The sequence below is a fragment of the Symphalangus syndactylus genome, chromosome 4 (genome assembly GCF_028878055.3).
Source record: "Symphalangus syndactylus isolate Jambi chromosome 4, NHGRI_mSymSyn1-v2.1_pri, whole genome shotgun sequence".
Classification (NCBI taxonomy): domain Eukaryota; kingdom Metazoa; phylum Chordata; class Mammalia; order Primates; family Hylobatidae; genus Symphalangus; species Symphalangus syndactylus.
In genome coordinates, this window is record NC_072426.2 from 106,746,712 (window position 1) to 106,769,485 (window position 22,774).

The 22,774-nt window shown below is 34.6% G+C and overlaps 1 protein-coding gene across 2 annotated transcripts in view; it reads left to right on the top strand.

The window, feature by feature from the left end:
* The window catches only part of PCDH10 (protocadherin 10), a 59,198-nt gene extending 39,712 nt beyond the window's left edge, over positions 1 to 19,486 (top strand). Inside the window, exon 5 of one of the 2 annotated variants that reach the window (XM_055275920.2) lies at positions 18,940 to 19,486. In XM_055275920.2, the coding sequence (XP_055131895.1) occupies positions 18,940 to 19,010 (71 nt within the window). In that variant the 3' untranslated portion in view covers positions 19,011 to 19,486. Of the gene's footprint in view, positions 1 to 707; positions 5,602 to 18,939 lie in introns of those variants that run through there. The other variant, XM_055275922.2, reaches the window with a different exon arrangement.
* Positions 19,487 to 22,774: the final 3,288 nt, after the last annotated feature.

Below are 22,774 nucleotides of genomic sequence, written 5' to 3' on the forward strand. Positions count from 1 at the left end.
CAATCAAATCTGGGCATTCTACTTTGTAATTTCATATATTTTATACAACTCGAGCAAATTTGATAATATCTTTCTCCCCTTTGCCTTTATTAATTCCTTTATGAGAAAAATGATTCTTATAAGTAAGAGTACTTTAAAAAATGTATGGGCCATAAAAATACTTGGTTTTAAAATTTTATAAATGAGATTAAATAAACCTAGAAAATGTGAGTCATCTTTAAATTATTTAACTATATAAACACTTTCTGGTACAGGTTTCTGTAATAAATATTGGTTTAATATATATAATTTATAGTTTATGAAATTAAATGTAAAACAAGTTATTTATAGATGTTGTTAGAAACTTTTTCTAGAAATGTAAGGGCCACACATTTTTTTTCTATACTCTGTGCATAAATAGTAAAGTGTAGGGATTGTTTTATTTAGATAACTTTAAAAAGTTAATCTTCACAAATTTCATCTTTGGTATATAAAATATACATTTCCCATGCAAAACTAATTTATAAGAATATCAAAATTATCATTCCCAGAATACCAAACAACAGAATGGCTGTGACTACTAGCAGTGCAAAAGTTTGACACCACATGTGTTTGGTATGAGGGTACAACTAGTTTCTAATTGTATTCTTTCTTTTACAATAACGTGTAATTCTAAACTCCAAAAGTCAACCTCTTTTTCTTAGAGTATTTTTCTTTCTTTTTCACAGCACGGAAAAGGATATGCTAGTCAATTCTACAGGACTTACCTGAAGCAGCATGATTTGCACAAAGTCGACCAACAAAAGCATCAACTTTTCAACTTCATTATCTTGGCCATCCAGTTAGTCATGTGTAACTGAGTATTAGATTTCGGGCGGAGTCATCATGGCCGATTATAGGACCTAATTGCTCTCAGCAGGCCTGAGAAATGAGTTGAAATGTGCAGAACTGTAGAAACTTTAGAGGCAACTGATTTTGCCTCCCCGATCAGTGTGTGCCTGTTTACAGCACTATCTATCTTTCTCTCTCCAAATGTCACTGAGCCCTTTAGATGTTTATATTCACCACGAGAAGCCAGTCGTAAAGATAAAGGAAATTTGTGCATTATAAATGCAATATCACTGTTTTAAACTTGACTGTTTTATATTATTTTTGTGTGATCAAGTGTTCCCCAAACTATTCCAACTTTACAAGAGAAATTGTGATTATGTTCTTTTCACCTGTGGGTTATAAAAAATGTTGTATTCTGAAGGCCCACAAAATATCAAAGACATTCTGTAGTTTATACACCGTGTTGCAAAGTGTTTACTGTACTATTTCAAAGCTTCTAAATAAATATAAAATATATATATTATATTATATAATTTTCCTAAAATGTGGTACAACTCAGTTGGTTTTTAAATGGATGCATACAGTCCACATCATACAATAAAATAAAAGGTAATTCAGGGTCCCAAAGACAAACTTACTAAGAAAAAATCATTAATAGTTTTCTCCCAATTTTCATCTTACTCAACCCTGTTTTTCCTTGTTTAAAAGAAAATGATGCTCTAAGCTACAAAATTTTGTCAAAAACTCATATTGAATTTTCAATGCCAAAGATGTAGCTATTGATGTTATCAGACAGAGCACTGACTATGTACTATCAAGCTATCTAACAATCTGCATAAGTCTGATTCTATTTCTATGGCTTTGAATTTAGAATCACTTAAAGCTTTTATAAAAAATCGATAAATTCACCTGTATTTGTTGTTAGAAAAAAACTGGGTGTCTGTACATTTTGTGATGTAAAATATGTAATTGAAGATTACTATTTTAAGAAGTCATCAGTCATATCACTCACACAGAATTTTATTTTACATAGTTTTACATAGTTTTGTGACTTAATTACACATGAATATAAAATCTACAACTCTATATGAATATATAGAGATATAGAAACATCTGAACTGGTAAAGAATAACTATAAAATATGAAAGATCTCTAAATTTAAAATAAATTTAGAGATAGAATCATGGTACATTATTGTTTCAGTATTCCATGTGAAAATTTTATAGCTTAAATGTAGTCAGTGTTTGATTAATGAAAAAATTCTTCATGAGTCAGCCTTCAAAAGTTAAGCTTGCCTTTTACTTTTATGTCAACAATATTAATTATTAAATTTAGTAAGATGCACTTTCCTTTCTTTTATATATTTTTTCTACTGTTGTTTATGGCTTGTTAGAACACATTCGAGAGAGGAAAAAAAATCAGAGAATATAAGATAATCTTTCAAGCAAAAAGCAGAATTGTCACAGCTCCCCTCACCCTCTAAAACATTATATCAAACCTTCAACATTATATCAAAATGTTTGCCCAGTTCAAATTAGAAACCTGTTTTGAAATACTTTCCTTCATTTTTAACTGATCGTATATTCAATGACAGTTTGAGCTGCACTGTATTATTAAAGAATAGACTAAAACTTAACATTTGACAAATGTTCTTCACCAAATTTTATGTAACCTAAGTGGGAATTTTTCCCTAGATTTAACTTTAAAATACATATATATATACACACACACACACTTAGGTCCTGATATGTACATTTAGAGTGATATATTGGTATCACTCATTTGACTGTTATCAAATTAGATATTAATATATCATATTCCAATCAGTTTGTATATCAAAATAATGTATGTAATGTTTCAGCCTTTCGAAGTCTCTTTAAACATATATGAAGCTAACAGATCATATGTAATACAAAAAGCACACAAATTCACTAAGTGCAGCAGTAACGTTTTCTTAAACTTTGGCATTACTACATTAATATTTTGAATGATAGATAGACTATTTTAGTAAGGAAATGTTTATACATAATTTAACTGGAAAACGTCTGTTTGTTCCAATTCTTTTTTTAACAAGAAAATGATTTTCTTGTTGAGTCACTCTGCTTTAATTAAAATGTTTCACGCATCATTTTGCAATCATGGGTGAATATCCACATCCATCTTCCTTACTGCATGCATTGAAAATAAGATTATACTCACTTCATGTATAGTAATTATATTAAGTCATTTACTTCAAAGACATTTTCTTTAATTATTTAACCTTTTATATCATTGTAGATAATCTCCCTTGAACCAACTTTTTATATTATATATTTGTGTATTAGTTATTTTCATATATCCTAGTAACTAGTTATACTAACTTACATTTTAGTTCTTAAATTATATCATTAATCTACAAAACCAAAACCAGAACTTCTTCCTAATTTGGGGGACAAATAGAATTGTTTAAGGATAAAATGCTAAATTATTAAGTCATTAATCAATTATCTGTTGCATCCAAAGTAAATTAGAAGTTATAACAGAGTAAGGAAATGATTCTGGTAAGTTGGTTAAAAGGTTTTCTTCCAATGAGGGGGACTATAAAATGGAAAGTGCAACCAACAAATAATGAAGGTTTCTAATTAAGCATTTACTAGCTTAATATATCAAGGAATTTTAGAATAGGCTTTCTATTTAATCTGGTCATTCTAATATCCAATCTTACATAATTTTATACACATCAAAGAATAATATCCATCGTATTAGACAGTATTTCGTCAATAAATTATTTCAGAAAAAAATAATCATGTCATTTACTCATTGTTAACATGGTTAGTTTTAGAGCAGTCAAAGTCAAAAAAAATTTCCTGTGGAAACAGTGTCTTAATGTTTCAAAGGTATGTCAAAAGACAATTTTTAGAAAATATTTCATCCACATGTAGAATTCTAATTTTTAACGTGTGAACATAGTTTGGTGAAATCATCTTAAATCAAATTTAAATATCACATCAGAATTACTTCACAGATATAATAGTGTCAATGATATGTGTATCATCTTTTCTTGGCAAATATTAAGGAAATATGTGTATTTTATTTTATAAAGATATTAAATGCACTGCCTTTATCAAACATTGCAAATTAAGAACTATAGTAGAATATTTAAATATTTTAATTTCTCATTGTTTTATTTGTTAATTGGGTTGTAATTTGCCATCAGATTCTCTGTATTATAGAAGCTATCTTGCTTCTTCAATAAGAGGAGGAAAAAGAATCTCACAATTCCCAACATAATCTTTAACAACTGTACATTAGTTGTACCATTTTCTCTTCTAAACATTATTTACTGGAGCTCAGTTAATCTTTAAAACAATTACTCAGGCAGAGTATGGCAAAAGTTTAGCAAGATCAAGAAAAGTATTTAAGTTATTGACTGATCATAGCACTGTTATTTGTCATTGCATGTGTTTTTCCCCCTCATATTTTTATGTGTGCTATTGATACCCAAGGAACTCAAAAATACTTAAAATATTGGTATACTTGATGATTTTTCTGAAAATCTTATATTTTTCATGTTACAAATTCTTGAGTTCTTTATCTTTTTCAAGTCTAATTTTGTAGTGGTAAAGGCTTTGCACTTAACATCCTTTTATGTTCCTTTTTAACAAGGAAAAACAGAAAATAATGGAATTCCATATTTTTTACATCATGGAGTAGTAAAATTATTTTATATATTGTTAGTACTTCAAGAAACATCCCTCTGCTAAGTCAGACAAAATCCTTATACAGTAATTTGTGAAACTGTTCAGTAGAGTATTTTTTTCCTCAAATCTTGGCATAGGTTTTAGATTATAGCATTCTGTATGAATGCAGGTAGATGGGTGCCGCCAGAGTATTGCAGGCAATAATACGACTAAAATTCTAATACTTTTAGTGTGCATGCATGTATTTCTAATCACTGTTATTTTTTAAGTATTTGTAAAATTAGAAAAATTGCTTTTATTTCTTGAAAAGTTGTCACATGCTTAGTTTGAAGTTTTACTCTCCAGATGTTTTTGAGTTGCATAAAAATCTTGCATTCATCATTCAAAAAATATTAAATTTCACATGAGACTCAAAAATTTCTGAATGATGGAACTCAGACTTCCAATACATTCATACATGCTAGAGCTGAAAGTAAGCAGGGAATTTCAGCTCTAAACACATTTTTGAGACAGTTATCTGTGAGTGAAAACAGGGTATTATAACAAAAGATGAGTTTCAATCTTAACTATAGTGTTTGTTACTGTGAATGCTATAATAATACATAAGTAAAATGAGTGTAAATGTAATAAATGATTTTATACTGCTGTATACATATGAAATAAATAAAACTAGGATACATATTATGCCATTTTTCCATGCATGGATCTTCCACTGACGCCTGTGGGAGCTTTGAATAAAAATCAGTGGCAAATATGGCTCTAAGTTTAAAAACATCTAATGCTGATTTAGTAATTTTAGTCTTAATATAACAGGTCTAAGGGGACATCTGTTCAAAACTGAGTCTCATTTGCAGCAGCATATGCTAGGTTTTAAAGGATTTCACTATATTTATAGTTTTGAAAGTAGACATTTAGTTGTATATGATTCTCATGATACCCAAAATGAATCATAGAAGTATATATTTTTCCACCTAATGCTGTATTTACTTTTTAACTTTTTTTTGATGTATAGTAATACCAAGGGTCCACAAAGATTAACATAGAGGTTGTACATAAGATATGAGCGCCTTCAAGCAATAAAAGAAAGGGATTTTACCTAAAACTTTAGAAACACAGCATTTCATATTTAAAGTTGATAGAAATGTAAGGAAAAATAAAATCCATATGGGTATCATTTTCCAAGAAGAAAATATGAATTAAGGGATAGATACTTTTTACAATATTAAAATAATCAGAATTTACCCTATAGAAATTTAAGTCTGAATTAACTACAAGGTAATAGAAGAAATGTGCTTCTTAATCTCATGTGTGTTCTCTGTAACTGATTTTCTTGAGTTCAAACTGCATGTATCTGGACCAAGGTTCATTTTATAAGGCAATAAGTTAGCCAGGGGGAGGGTGTGGCTAGGTGTTTCTCTTGCTTTGAACATCTAATAAACCAATTCAGTGGAAAAGAACCGAATAAAATACAGAAGAATGATAGTTCTCAATGGAAGGTTAACAGCTATGATTACAAGTTGCCTTGGTTCCCCCTGTATATCACTACCTTTTATCCCTTATTTTCACTTTCTGGGAAATATAGACTCTTTAAGATTATGAATTTTCAGTGGTAAAATTAAATTGTATTAGATTACAGACATATACTGAGGTCTGACAGTGAGAGAAAGTAAGAATGAATGGTACTATCTGCCTTTAGGAAAATTATAATTACCAGGGAAATTGGAGGAAAATATTAAATAGTCAAATAATAAAGTGATCAAAATTTGTGGTTGAGAGTTATCAGTGGCCCGAGATTATAACATAAAAAATAAGTAAATGGAATAGAAAAATACATTAGAAAAGTATCAAAATCCATCATTTATGTAAAAGCAAATGGTTCTTTGTGAAACTTTTTTCAGATATATGTATAAAATAGGTCACAATGCAAAATATATTTCTTACTGTGAATCACTCCCCAAAACATTTGAAAAGCACTGCACCATATGATCTGTATTTCAAATTTAAACTTATTTAATGCTGTGGAAACAGGGAAGATATTTTTGAAGTTACCTCACATCTGAATCTGAATCTTTTACCCTTTGTAAAATATGGATAAGTACACTTAGTTGTAGAATTGCTGTGAGGATTAGGTGAACTGATGAATCTGAAATGCATAGCACAATTCTAACACAGACTTGTAACTGCCCAACAGGTTCACCTTGCCCACTGCTTGGACAAAGCCAATTTATCAAGACAGGAGAATTGCAATAGAGAAAGCTATTCATGCACAGCCTGCTGTTAGGGAGACCGGAGTTTCATTATTACTCAAATCAGTTTTCCAGAGTATTTGGGGAATCAGAGTTTTTAAGGATAATTTGGTGGGTGGGGGGACCAGTGAATCAGGAGTACTGATTGGATGGTTCAGAGATGAAATCATAGGAAATAGAAGCTGTTAAGCTGTCATGTTGCACTGTTAGTTCCTGGCTGGGGGTCACAAGACCGGATGCACCAGTTTATCAATCTGGGTGGTGCCAGCTGATTGATTAAGTGCAAGGTCTCCATAATATCTCAAGCAGTGATCTTAGGTATTACAATAGTGTGGTTATCCCCAGAAGCAATTTAGAAAAGGTCAGAATCTTGTAGCTTCCAGCTGCATGACTCCTAAACCATAATCTCTAATCCTGTGGCTAATTTGTTAGTCCTACAAAGGCAGTCTAGTCCCCAGACAGGAGAGTGGTTTGTTTTGGGAAAGGCCTGTTATCATCTTTGTTTCAAAGTTAAACTATTAAACCAAGTTCCTCCCAAAGTTAGCTTGGCCTATGCCCAGGAGTAAACAAGGACAGCTTGGAGTTTAAAGCAAGATGGAGTTGGCTAGTTCAGATCTCTTTAACTGCAATAATTTTCTCAGTTATAATTTTGCAATGGCAGTTTCACAATGCAAGTAGTATATGTTATTAAATTTTTTCAACATTTAACCACTGATCTTGGTTACCAAAAGTATAGAATCCAGTCTACAAACAAAAGAAATTCTTTTCTCAAAATTTTATCCTGCCACAGAATTGTGTCTAAGCAGTGCAAATTTCAAAACCTCAAGATGAAAGTAGACTTGCCATTGGTATCCACTCATCAGCTCAGTTCATATTTGCCTCTCCATTTATCAGTGGCATGGAGTACAGGAAATAAAACACATCTGGCTGGGTTCGCTTTCTTCCTCCACTTCCTTTTACAACTCTCAAATAGTCCTCTATCTCTACTATTAAAAAATGCATGTGTATGTTTGCACTAGGACATATTTATCTGACCCCAGTGTCCTTTCTGAATATGTATTTCCATACAAATAAATGCTTGTTGGAAATACTGCATATTTGACAGAATCATTTTGTTTGCATATGATTTTCATAAAAATGAATTTGGGCAGTATTTGGTATCTGCTGAATAGAATTGAATTTTAAAAGTTGCTCTAATAGTAGACTTCTTGAAGTTGTCATTACTTAGCTTGACAGGCTCTGTTCCCTAGAGGTGTCCTTTGGGTGTTCAGAATATAACTAAAATCTCCTTTTTACTTATTTTTCCTTTTGAATCAATTAAAATTTTATCTCCTTGTTATGAAAACTAGGTTTTAAATTTCCCAGTTAAGGTACTTCAAATTAATCTGTAACTTAACTGGTATTTCTAAGGGAGTATTCATATTTGTGAAGCGAATTTATTGATCCATGATGACAATATTGTGTAGATGAAGATATTTTTGTTTTGGTTTGCTTCTTTATTTTTCATAGAAAACATCTGATGATCATTGGATAACTCCTCAACCAATCTGTCTGAAAGACAGGAACATTTAGATAACATTGCAATCACCTAATCTGAAACACAATCCCTATCTCCATTTTCTCCCTATCATTGTGAATAACTCTTCTTTTGATCATGAAAAAAGGAAGAAAAGAAATGTTGGCATGGTGAATTGTGTAAGCCCACAACTCTCAATGTTATTTCAAAAATGTGAGAATTCTTTTATTCTCAGTTGTGTTTCCTAATTAATAATAGAGTGAATAGCCAATTTCAAACTTCTCTGGCAAAGTATTCCTCTCAAAATTGTGTGTGTGTGTGTGTGTGTGTGTGTGTGTGTGAGATTGGGAAATGTAATAACAGGCTCATATGAAAGAATATATGAACATAAAAGATTATATTATAGGTAAAACATCTGCCTTTTGTTCCCCTCTAATATTAGTCTTTAAAGTATCAAAATGCCTGGTTGGAAAGCAATAGTATTTGATCATCAACAAGCTGGCATGGGCTTTTCAACACCATGCAATCAATGATTTATTTTAACATTGTGTGAAAACTACCCTTATTTATGACAGGGCTACAAAGACTACAAAAAAACAACACAATGGTTGCAACAGATTATACCAAACAAAACTGAATTAAAGACAGAGAGAATGAGAGATGTGTGTGAGTTACATTTTAACATACATAAGTTAAAACAAGGAAAAAAGTAATGAAAACAAATGATAAGTAATTCTAGTTTTAACCTGACAAAGAATGAAATAAAGTGGTACAATACTCCTTAAGCAACATTAAGAGGCATATTAAATTTTATTTTAAAATGTGGTAATATCAAACCACCTCATTGAATGCCTCCATAGATGCTTACGTTGCTTCCATTGTCTCATTGACAATGATGTATGGCCTCACATGACAGTGTTTGCAAATATTACTCCGTTTAAAGGTGTCTTCCTAATTCTAAGATGATGTACTTATAACTTTAGAAACCAGAATCGGGGGAAATTGGTGACACCACTAACATGCAAAAATATGTAATACTGGCATAGCTTTTTATCAAGCTATATGATAAGGCTACAGCACTGTGGTTATTGGTTATAGATGTTGCTGCTGAGGTGGGAAGCAAGCTTCTAGCTGCAAATCTGTTATTTGGAGTGAAAAGGATATATTAGGTGATTTTTTTTTAGTTTAAGATGTATTTCTGTGTGTGTGAGAAAGCATTTTTTAACACTCTATAGAAGTGTCTATCCCAGTCCTAGATATAATAACAATAAAAGATAAAAATAAATGCTACAAATAACTAAGAATTGCCTAATTTAGATTTAGCAAGATAACTTGCCTGGCTGGCAGCTCACACTTGTAATTAATCCCAGCACTTTAGGAGGACGAGGTGGACGGATTGCTCGAGCTCAGGTGTTGGAGACCAGCCTGGGTGACATGGAGAGGCCCTGTCCCTCCAAAAAATTTTAAAAAAATTTAGCCAGGAGTAGTGGCCCACACCGGTAGTCCCAGATACTTGAAAGGCTGAAGTGGGAGGATCACGAGCTGGAGAGGTGGCGGTTGCAGTGAGCTGAGATTGTGTCACTGCACTCCAGCCTGGGTGACAGAGTGAAACCCTGTCTCAAAAAAAAAAAAAAAAATTAATTAATTAATTAAATAGCAAGATAACTTGCAACAATGGAAAAGAGAAAAAGAGGGCCGGGCGCGGTGGCTCACGATTGTAATCCCAGCACTTTGGGAGGCGGAGGCGGGCGGATCACGAGGTCGGCGGATCACGAGGTCAGCAGATCGAGACCACGGTGAAACCTCGTCTCTACTAAAAATGCAAACAAAAATTAGCCGGGCGTGGTGGCGGGCGCCTGTAGTCCCAGCTACTCGGAGAGGCTGAGGCAGGAGAATGGCGGGAACCCGGGAGGCGGAGCTTGCAGTGAGCCGAGATCGCGCCACTGCACTCCAGCCTGGGAGACAGAGCAAGACTCCGTCTCGAAAAATAAAAAAAAAAAAGAAAAAGAGACATTGGGGTAAGAAGAGACTACTGTGAATCTCTAGGTAAGGAACAAATGAACACAATTGACTTAGAATGGACTGGTAAAAATGGAGGGGAGAGGATAGACTTGAGGGGCATTTCAGGGGACAAATAGGATGTACTTCCTCACTACCTTAATGGTCAGTCAGCTGATGAAGGTGAGAGAGAAATGATGATGGATGTTCTCTTCTTTGCCGGAGAGGACCGTGCTGCCATTAAACAAGTTAATGTAAAGGAAAAAAACTCTGCAGAAAGGTATCTTATTTGTAGAAAGTCATTCTAATTTTCTCTATCATTTAATTTTACTATGCTTGCTGCCCATGTGGGGCCTGAACTGCATTATATTTAAACAACTCCACAGTTGGTTTTAATTATTATTATTATTATTATTTTTGAGATGGAGTCTTGCTCTGTCACCCAGGCTGGAGTGCAGTGGCCTGATCTCGGCTCACTGCAAGCTCTGCCTCCTGGGTTCACGCCATTCTGCTGCCTCAGCCTCCCGAGCTGCTGGGACTACAGGCACACACCGCCACGCCCGGCTAATTTTTTTGTATTTTTATTAGAGACGGGGTTTCACCGTGTTAGCCAGGATGGTCTTGATCTCCTGACCTCGTGATCCACCCACCTCGGCCTCCCAAAGTGCTGGGATTATAGGCATGAGCCACCGCGTCCGGCCTTTTATTTTTATTCTGATATAAAATGGTACTATCCATGCTACATTCTACTTTATTCTCTGTATAATAACTGATGGTTATTAATATTATTTAAATTATATCTCTTAAGTCAAACTTTCTCATTAATCATGTTTAGAAATAATTTTATAAATATATCATATGTAAATTATAATTAGTTTTAAAGTTTTTTTGTATGTATAACTTTGGCTAGTATATGTACCAAAATTAGGCTTGACCCATGTAAAAAGGACACAGGTTAAGTCAAACCTTCTGGCATTTCTTTTTCTTTTTTTTTTTGTAACACACACCCATAACAATAACTAATAAAGATAAAGAAAATGTTAATAAAACATTTAAAAGATGTAACAATTGTAAAAGACATTTAAAAATCTTTCCTATGCATCTGAGTGCAACTAATGTTTTCAACAAATATTTTTGAAGAAGTCTTAACACCTTCAAGTTGTTAAGTCTATATTCATCAACTATCTTCTAACCTCTACTAGCAATTAAGCTTATTTTCTATTTTTTAAGCGGGTCCCACAGGATAATAGAATTTTAATGCAGAACAGGGCCTTAAGAAGATTTTGGTCTGAATCCCATCTATGAAGAAAATGGCACAAATATAAGGCAACTCATGGAAGAACCTAACAATAAACTTAACAACCCACCCTAATCCTTTCTCTTGACTCTGAACTCTCCACCTGTGCCAAGTTATGTTTCCATTCTCTGTGTCCTATTTTAAAATTGAAATCTTGGGAGCAATTATATTTGAAAATATACAAATAAATTATAGCATCTAGAACCTCACTTTATATTTTAAAATTTCCAGTTCTTGTTGTGTTCACCCATAACGATGATTCTCTCGTATAAGGCACTGTTAAATTTGGCCTAAGAAACTAAAGACAGTTCTTACTGTTCTTTTATGGATTTATATTAAAATGAAATGTAGGCATTTTTATTCCTCTTAATGATATGTTATATTGGTAATGAACAAGCACAATTACAGCCAAATATGAGCACGTCTCCCAGAGAAATCACATTGAACAAACTGCTGCATCACCAAGAGTAAATCTGACTAACCTGATTTTAAAAAATCATCATCATTTCACCTAATAATTCCACCCCAGTTAGCTCAACTTACTTTAACTAATTTAGTGAAACATTGAAAGAAAAATAGGAAGGCATGTAAAGGGTAGTTTAATCACCTACTATTCACTCCATCGAAGGAGGTATTCCCACCATAGGATTATGGGGATGGAGACACGCACACCTAACAGTGTATAGACGGATGAGAATGACAGAAATTTGTTAGTCAAATATTCTCACAGCCTGGGGGAAGGCCCTGCACAACAAAAAAGGCCACATTGGGGTTGCACTCAGGGACAGAGCAAACAACCTCCCACTAGAGGATGTAATTGAATTGTTTGAGTAAATCTGTGGGGCTGGGCCTGGAATTGAAACCTCACTACTTATGGATAAAAAGGAATTGTGCCGGGCAAGGTGGCTCACACCTGTAATCCCAGCACTTTGGGAGGCCGAGGTGGGCAGATCACCTGAGGTCGGAAGTTCGAGACCAGCCTGACCAACATAGAGAAACCCCATCTCTACGGAAAATACAAAATTAGCCAGGCATGGTGGCTCATGCCTGTAATCCCAGCTACTCTGGAGGCTGAGGCAGGAGAATTGCTTGAACCTGGGAGGCAGAGGTTACAGTGAGCCGAGATCATGCCATTGCGCTCCAGCCTGGGCAACAAGAGTGAAACTCCATCTCAAAAAAAAAAAAAAAAGGAATTGGGCTTGGGGATCCCTAATAAAGACAATTCTTTTGCTAGGGGAATCTTATCTTTGGGAGCAGAGTGAAGAAGGCTTAGGGCATTTGAGGCTCTCTTGGTTATACAAGCTATCAAGGCAGCACATAATATTGGGCCTTAATTTTAGACCCCCATTAGCTCCTTGAAGCCTTGGCATCAGTTTATATCTTTGTGATAAGTAGATTGCTATGCAGTGGAAGAAACTCCCTAGGATGTGAAGTAGGCATTTGACCGGGGTGAAGAGGGCTATGCATGAAGTAATCTTCAAAAACATAAACTTTAGTGGTATCCCTTTTATGGCCAATAAAGAAAAGTGAGGGACCTGTGTGGATTTATTGCAGAGAATACAGATGTGGATTTAAACTAATCCACACCTATGGCAATAGCAGGGGTTCTATTTGCCAGTTAGTAGCTTAAATAGGAATTCTTTGAGGATGGCATTATGCCTCTTACTTAAACTGGCGGCTCAAGGTCTTTAGGGTACATGGAAGTTGCACTGAGTACCTTATTCAAGAGCCCAACATTGTCTATTTTAAGAAGTAAAGTAAATGCCTTAGTCACTATCAATAATGTTTGCAACTTTAAAGGAATAAGAGGTATTCTGGTGAGGCCTTGTATTGTGGCCCTAGTACATATAGTGATATCTGTTGCCTTGATTTTTATATTGTGTCTCTGTGGGGCAAGAGATTCTCAGGAATCTTTACCTCCAAGGGGTCAACTCTTAGACAACAGATTGAGAGATTATGAAAATGTTCAGAAGTAGCCATTTCCTGTCCTGGACTTTTGGTACAAAACTGACTGCGTTATGTTTGGCCAGTTATGCTGACCCTTTCATCCTATTGTTTATCAGGGACATCCTGACTAATGGATGAAAAGCAGTAAAGTTCCATTGAGCTCCATCATGTATAATGGTGGTAGTTGATCCATAAAGTATGTCAACATGTTCCCTCAGTTGTTCCCAGGTTGTCAAGAGTTCCACAAGTGAGTTGATCTCTTCTAGCACTGAGGCATCAGAGAAGGGGCTGAGGAGAGGTGAGGCCACTCGCTCTTTCAGGGGGAGGATATTAGAGGATCCAGTTTGGTGCCAGTCTGTTGAAGGAAGTCCTAGGTAGCTATGCAGAGCTTATGGAATGCTGATTTCATGACCCAAGGCATAATGGCCAGCTTGATATGGAGGATCAGAAGCTCAATGTCTATGAGAGTTCTGTATTTCCAGAAAAGCCCAGTATGTGGCCAAAAATTGCCACTCTAAAGATGTATGGTGTAGGGCCAAGGAGAAGTCCACCGTCAGCTTATGGCCATGGTATAGAGATAGTATAGAGATTACAGGAGCAATGAGAAGTGGTCCAATTTTATACCTTTATTTCAATTTTGTTCTCTCCCCTTGTATTCAAGATTCCTTCCTTCTTTTTCTTTCTTTTTTAATTGTTTTTCCCCTCTGTACTCTGCTCATTGTTATAAACTTTTTACTTTAGAAAGCCTCCAATAATTATCATAAACGTTAGGGGCCTTTTCCAAGGAAATGGTTGCATCACAGGATTTAAGAGCCCCAGACTTAAGTTGGGTTTTAAATAACACCTATGCTATGCCAGAGGGGTGTCGTGGGTATTTTACCCTATCAAGCTGAGAATCATAATCTTTGTTGCAACAGAGAAACAGACAACATTTTGGCACAATGGAAGAGTTCTGGGGTCATGACCCAGAGGTCATTCTCAAAACCATTGTCTACTATAGGCATGCAGCCTTCCTCTTTTTTTAATCTCTCTGGTCTCTCTGTACAAATTTCCTCAGAATATTTTGAATTTCTAAACACGTAAAGTTTAATAGTCACAGCTTTCAGTCCGTTTCCTGATCACTCTTGGTGCAGACCTTCTGTGTGGTTGAGGGTAAAAATGTTGGCAGCCTAGCAGTCCACCTGTAGACAGCGATCTCGTTCCTCAGGGAATACCACTCAAGTCTCCTCAGTGCTGGAGTCCGCATCTATTAAGGTCATTTTGACTGTGAGGCAGGCATGGCAATGAAGTACTTTTGCATGCTGGTAAACAGCAACACTAAGAAAAGCGTAAGTATTTTGGGTAGTGTTTTTCATTGGGAGAGCAGTTGCATTACCGCTCCACTGTTTTAAGAGGGGCTGGCAAGAAATGCTCCTAAACTCTCTCTCATTATTTTTCCATCAGTGCCTTGACCATGGGCTGCCATGGATGTTTACCTTTATACCCCTGAGAATTAGGAGGATGCATGGGATGCATTGAGGGAAACAGTTACACAGAAAATGGGCAAGGAGCTACCCTTGCCTGAAAGGAGGCTCTTGTAAGGCAACCTGGGAGCCATGCTTAATTCTTTCTAGGGTATCAGTCTCCTCCCTTTCTACAAACCTGACGATGTGTCATCCCATATTCCTCCTGGGGGTGTACAGTCACAGTTAACATCCATGTGGCTGTCCCAAGCAGCTACTGAAGGTCACTATGTTAGATGCTGTAAGCAGAGAGCTCTAGCTTACCCTTGATAGGTAGGACTCAAGCACCAGCCTACCTTTAAGGTGCTGTGTTGTCACTACTTTTATGGGCAGGAGACTCAGTGACACTTCCCAAAAACAGACCAAACCCAATCATCAGTCATGCCTATGTACAGTCAATTAACAAGAATTCTTCTTTTGGAGAAAAACAAGAGCTTCCTAGAAAGGGAAGAGAGGGAACAAAGTGGTGCTGGAACCAATTAGTGGTTTGTTCCCATTTGGCCTTCCTAGTATCATGAAATCACATAGTTATCCAAAAGCAGTGAATTAAAGTTGACCAGGTGTCCTTGGTCATGGTTGTACCATCCTTTAAGAGGTTATTTTACTTGCCTCCTATTCACTCTATTGGTGAGGGAGGGATTCCTGCCCTGGGATTATTGGGATGGAGAATCTTCAACTGGACACTGGACAAATGGCATCTACAGCAATTTATTAGTCACATCTTCTCACAGCCTGGGAGAGGAGGACACTGCATTCTGCACAGGACCACTTGGAGGTTGCACTTGGAAACAAAGGGAACAACGAGGGACTGTGGGAGAAAAGCTTTGTGTTTCAAGAAGTGCACCCTGGTTCCAAGGGGATGATGTGATTAGCTTATTTGAACAATTCCCTGTGTTAGCAGGGAACTGAAACCCACTACCAGAAAACCCAGGATAAGCAGGGCCTGTGCATGGTCTCTTTGATAAGGAGAATGGTTTGGTTAGGAGACCTCATCTTCTGGAGCAGAGTGGGAAGGGAACTTGAAGTTAGGCTTTTTGAGGCCTTCCTAGTGATGCCAACACATAACAATGGGCCTTAATTTTAGGCCTCAGACACCAAGGGTGAACAGTATCTAGTATGAAAAAAACCAAAACTCTATGTGAACACTTGAAGAATTTAGGTCTTGGTCAGGCTTGACTCATGTCAAATTTTTCTGTTGTTAAGCTTTGATTCTTTGAAAGGGTTTACATATCATCTTCTAAAGTAAGTGGACCATTTTTGTAAATAATTTTTTCATGAACACAGGATCCCCCAGCTCCTTTGTAAACTTGTGAGAGAATCTCTTTGTGATTAAGGTCTGAAATTTGGTATTGTGTAACTTGACGGTCCATTTTCATCCATGTTGCAGACACTTTGTAAGCTCTTTCAATCTTCAAACCCAAGCCTTTCAACTTTTGGAAATTTTCTCAAATTATTACTCTCATCATTTCTTCCCTTATTTTTCTACATCTTTTTGGCTCCTTCGTTATTTGGATGCTGAACCTCCTCTACTTGTCTGTCAATTTTCATTACTTTTTCTTCTCTATATTTTAAAAATATACTTTCTAGGGTATTTTGTTGTGTATCTCTTCCAAACCTCTACTGAGCTTTTTATTTTATTATTACTGTTATTACTTTTTCTTGAATTCTAAGAGTTCTTCTTGTTTTTGGAATGTTCCTCTTTTAAAGTATTTTTAACCCTTTGCGTATGCAATGCTTTATTTTATCCAATATATTGATGACAATTTATTTTTCATTTTATTTTTTCCGAATAGTGTCTCCTAGAATTATGTTAGAGACTTTTCATAATGTCTTATGATACTTGGCTGTCAGCTCATAATTAAGAATGTAGGTACTCTAAAGTGCTGAAGATAAATTCTGTCCCTATATGGAGGGCTTGTTGAGTATGTTTGTCTGTAGGGTAATCTGGGTAACATTTAATTGGGGAACTCCTAGTCAATATGTTTATACATATTTTTCTTCTTGGTCTTGTTAGATAACCAAAAGAAATATTTTCAGGTCTTCTGCCTGGAGGGGTAAGCCTGGGTACTTGAATTCTGAAAACTAATTGGGAAAAAAAAATCTAGAAGACCCAAGATCCAAACTTCTTGGTATGATGATTGCACATTAAACTGTGCCTGCTATTTCGTAATGTAGGAGCTCTCTGTTTCAACCTCCTTAGAGAATAATAAATCTCCTGTCTCTTAACCAGAGGGAATAGTTGATCACCTACATGTGCACAGTTGATGAGGACATCTGGGAGATCTAACTGCTTCTTAATAACATTTTTCGTCCTTTTTATTAGGCTTATTTTTACCCCTACTTCAGAACTAATTTGTGCTGTCAATTACTGAGCCTTGGGAATTTTTTGTGGGATAAACCACGTTTCTTCTTTACATTCTTAGCTTCCAGCTAAGGTTTTAAAACTTCTGCAGTTACTGTGTCAATTATAACTTTTTATCTACTTCCAAACATTCAGAATGTTGTCATAGTTATTTCCTCAATCGTTTGTCTTTTGTCATTGTAGCTTTTTCATTAAATTTTTTATTCATATTCATAAAGTTTTAGGAGGAAGAAAGGTTAGTGCATTAATTGACCTCTCCCCTCTCTGTAACTGGGAGCTTGAAAATAAACTATAGACATAAAAAGAAAAGTCTTATAAGCATAATGCAGAATGTCATGAGGAAATTTGATCTTACATTGTTGAGAGTTTGAATGTGGGATTCTCTTTAGTATATTTTTTATTGCTGTTGTTAGGGCTATATAGAAAAGCACTGACATGTTTGAAATTGAATCACATTTTGGAGTTAATAATTAAAATTTAAAATATTAATAATTCATTTATTTTATTACATATCAATAAACAAAATAATAAAATAGTAATTCATTTTTCCATATGCCACTATTATAATAACTTATTTTTACTTTTTTTGTAATATCATTATCTTGAAATCTAAAGTAATTTTAAATCAATAATGTTAAAACCAAAGGGGTAATATGCATTGTTATATTTGTTATAGATTAGAATAGTGATTATTTATTCAATTGTTTCTAAGGTTATTATATTATATTACAATATAAAACTCAATATCACTTTTTGGTCATTGCATTGGTTTATTTACCATATTACTCTATTTTGAATAGTGGCCTGAAATTAGTGTCCAAATAGTATCAGACAACTAGCAAGCTTCAATACTTGAGGTCAATTTAATTACACTGTGCATGACAGAAACTAGGCCATTTGGGCATTGCCTTTGCCACCAGCAATTGACACCTGAGTGTTAATGAGCTGATAATTAAGAGCTGGCACATACAGACACATTTTACTGTTTGGGACTAGGATAACCATATGCTGCATAACTTCTCTGCTAAGTACTTTTTTAGCTCCAGAATTTACACAATTATATTTGTGAGTTTTTTTTTTTTTTTCAAATCTCAATTTGTCATGTTTAAAAAAAGATAAAAATTGTTACTTAAAAAATGTAAGTAACCATACTCATCAATTACAAGTTATGAAACTTTCTAAAACTAGCAAGATTATATTTGGAGAACAATATATTTGGGAAAAAGACTGCAGAATTTGTGTAGTAGAATTACTTTTAGTTTAAAACCACATTGACAGAACTTGCATTTTGAAATGTTTTTTGTAATATAAAAAAGTACCTAAAGCAATTTAACATGACTGTGTTTATGTAGGGTTGACAGCTTCTGTGATGGCCCACAATGATTTTCACATCCTAACAATGACAGCCTTGAGAAATACCTCTCCCCTGAATGTAGGTGGGATATAGTAATCCACCTCTAAAAAATCAATGTGATAAAAGTGAAGTGATTTCACACTTGACGTTAGGGTATCAAAATGCTATTGTTTCCATTTTGAGGAACTTCTTATATACTGTCTTATTATTTTCTGGATTCCTTGCAGAGCTATTGTGGAGGCAGCTACGTGGAGAGACCCATGTGGCACAAGGTCAAGGGCTGTCAACAACAACATGAATGAGCTTGGAAACAGACTCCCAAGTTGAGCATTCAGATGAGACCACAGCCCCTGCTGACAATTTGACTGCAACCTTTGAGAGTCCTTAGCCAGACGCATCCAGCTAAGCTGCACTAAAATTTTTGAACCATACAGATTGTGAGATAATAAATATTTGTGGTTTTATGTTGCTATGTTTTGGGGTATATTGCCATGCGGCAATAAATAGTTAATACATTATGTAGGTGAGAATCCTATTGTCTGATACAGTAATATGAAGTATTGATTTTTCTGGTGTGATGTGGCCATTTTCAAAACCAATATGTATAATGTACACACCCTGTTGCTTTACCTTCCTCTTCAATTTTCAATTCTTGCTTACTCCTCTTTCCCTGACCTTGCACACAAAAAATCATCCCCACCATTTTTGGGATTGATCTATTGGCTTAAAAAAAATAAAGCTGCCCTCATCAAATGAAAAATGTATTAACTTTAGTGAATTTTAGTTGTGGGAATTACTTCTAATTTTCTTCTTTGAAAAAGTGTGCTTTTCCATAGAATCCTCTGTAGGACATATAGCCTTTTATATGCAGATTGGTATAATTATGCTTTGAAATAGCTCTGAATTCCCTGTAGCTTAAACTGAGAACATGAAAGGCCAAATGTTACGTCGAACTGAAGGATATAAAAGTGCACATACATCAATCCAAAATGAGATATAGAAATGAACGGCTCTTCACACAGTGATGTCAGTTTTTGACAGATTATTGAAGGATCTTTACAACTGCAGAGATTGCCATGGGTGGCATGAAAACTCTGCCTGGGTATAGCCTTATCAGCTTGTATTTTGTATTTCTTCAATACTGAAAGGTGAGTAGATGTTAAGTGAAACAAGAGAAATACTCTGTGACAAAAGCGTTAACTCTCTTCCCAAAAATGACATCTGGTTTCAAATGGCAAAACACAGTGCGATCTAGTGATAGAATCATCTACCCAATCTGTCACTCTAGAGATGGCAGCCTAGATGAGGTGCTTATATTTTAAGAAGTCGATAGAAAACCAACATGGCAATCTTCAACAGACAAAGGCCTATTCTGCACAGGAGGGGCGATTATTCAGCCAGTGACAGACACATCAAGAGTATTTAAAGCACCCACATTCTTTCTTACCAACAGCAGGAAGATTAAAAGAAATGGGTTTTTGTATGTTCACAACTTGAAATCAATACTATGCTTATTTAAAAACAGATTATAAAGAAACTCAACTTTATATTGGAAGAGTACGTACTGTTAACTTTTAATATCCCATAATTATCATACCTATTTTGAATTAAGTAAAAATATATCTTAGAATTTTTCTCTTGCATCAGCTATTCATAGAGAATCCATTTTTTTCTTCTTACAGTATATATCCTCTCTTGAAATTACATCCAAACAAAGGAACTGAATATCCACATTATCTGGGCTTGTTAGTAAAAAAAAAAATTTTTTTAATTTAAGACAAAAAACCCTTAATTCTGGTGTTTCTAGAATGTGCAGATATTAAGTAGGTACAATTGAAATCCGTATAAGAGGAGGGCAAAAATTTTTTGAACAAAGCATACACTTTGAAACTAATGCTGATTCAAAGGGAATTGTGTATGTGAGTAATACAATACTTAGATATTCATTCTAAGCCAGGAAATTCTACCATGTTTTGCACTTTGCAAACTTTACCACTTATAATCTGTAAAGCATGGATTGGAAGGAAATGATGAAAACTCAAATAATAGTCGAGGAAAGCATAATTGTTAATTAGCTCTGACACTACAATTTTTCAAAAAATCCAATCTACTACAATGCTTTTTTCCTGAAATAATTAACATAAAGTTTTTAAAAATTCAAAAGTTTCAAACCTATGCCTTAAGGTATATATTAGGTTAGTGCCACTTAATTAATTGATACTTTTGGAAATACACAGAAAATATATAATGGATAGCATGATGAGTCTAAAATTATTACAAACTGAACTCTCGCTTTACTACTTAAAATCATGTGACCTTGGTGAAGTTTCGCTAGTTAACTCAGAGACACAAATTAGTTCTTTTATCTGAATTATGGTCATGAATTAAATTTTAATCAGAATGATGTTAGACAAAATAATTTCCATTTTATAGGGAGAATCTTTTATGATCTGGGGGCATACTCATTGCATGTATTCATGTGGAGTTCCCTGTTCAGTGGAAGTTCTGGATAGAAATAAAAAAGCAAAATAAACTTTTAAAATCTTATAATACTCTTAATGACTTATTAAAATTGCTCCAGTCATTGGTGATGGGCAATAGTAGTTTCTAGATTTTATAAGCAGGCATGACAAGTCATCTCTTCTTAAACAAGATCTTTAGATCTCATTTTATTCCAGTGAATAAAGGGAATTAAAGAGCATTTCTACCATGAGTTTTTATACAAGTCCATACCAACATATGCACCAAAAGTAATAAAAAAATTTTTGTAAGAAAATGCAACTCCAAATTGTGGCACAAACCATGACAAGCATATAAGATTCATTTAAAAATAAAAACTAAGATAGTTCTAAAGTTACAGTGAAAGCTAATACTTATTGAGTGCTCCTTCTGTGACAAGTACTATGCTGTTCATCACTACACTTGCATGAGAAAGGTACTATCTTTAATCTGTTTAAAATGATAAAGATGTGAAGATCATGTAACCTTTATTTCTTAATTATAAGGCTAGTGAGTATTGGAGCTGAGAAGTGACCTCTGACCAAATGACACCTGCTGTTAGTTCCCTTAAGTGGTATGGGAAATAAGACAAAATAAAATGAAGCAATTCATCACTTAACATTTATACTAAAATATATATCTTATGTATTGAATTTTAAAGGGAAATTATTTTAGATACATAAATCCCTCCCATATTTAAACCTGTATTATTTAAACAAAGTTCATGGTTTAAATAATTGAAATGATCAACAGAGTTTAAGACTTAAGTAGTAGGTTTTATGCTTTTTTCTACATCTCCAAACTATGACAGTATATCTCATATTATATTGTTTGTGTGTGTGTGTGTGTGTATTTCTGTGTGTGTGTGTGTGTGTGTGTGAGAGTGAGAGAAAGAAATGAGTTTAGGACAGATGGTAACATTATTGGTAATGAACAGAATAGTATACAATGAAGCACAGTAGAATACACTGGAATAAAATCAGATCTAAAGATCTTGTTTAAAATTCTCAAATGTATGCTCCCTAAGCCTTCAGTTCCACTAGACTGAGAGTGGCATGGAAGTGAAGTACTGGAATTTTTATTTTCAAATGGATTTGCATCCTATATCAATTCCTGAAAGATGTACAATTGCTTAGCTCCAGCCTGGAGACAGAGTGAGACTCCATCTCAAAACAAAACAAAACAAAACAAAACAAAAAAACAAGAAAAGTCTCCTAAGAGTTCTTCAATTAAAAAAAAAATCTTATTTAACATTTTTTAGCCTATTATTCCTAACCACTGGTCATGAAACTATTTTTTATAAAATTAGCAGCCACAAATGATAGTTACGAGGGACATACTTTGGGAAATGTTGATTTATTGTTCCATGTATTTTGCAGAAGTGGAAAATTAGGCCCAGGGGAGTGTGACTTAAAGTCCTATGGCAAACTGGTAGCAGAATTGTAATTGAAATACACAAAGCTGATACGTTGTATGCATACATCAAACTCAGGACATGGAAGTAGAGGTCCTGGGTTGAGATCCGTCTTCTAATACTTTAAATCCATGTGACTTTTGAAAAAT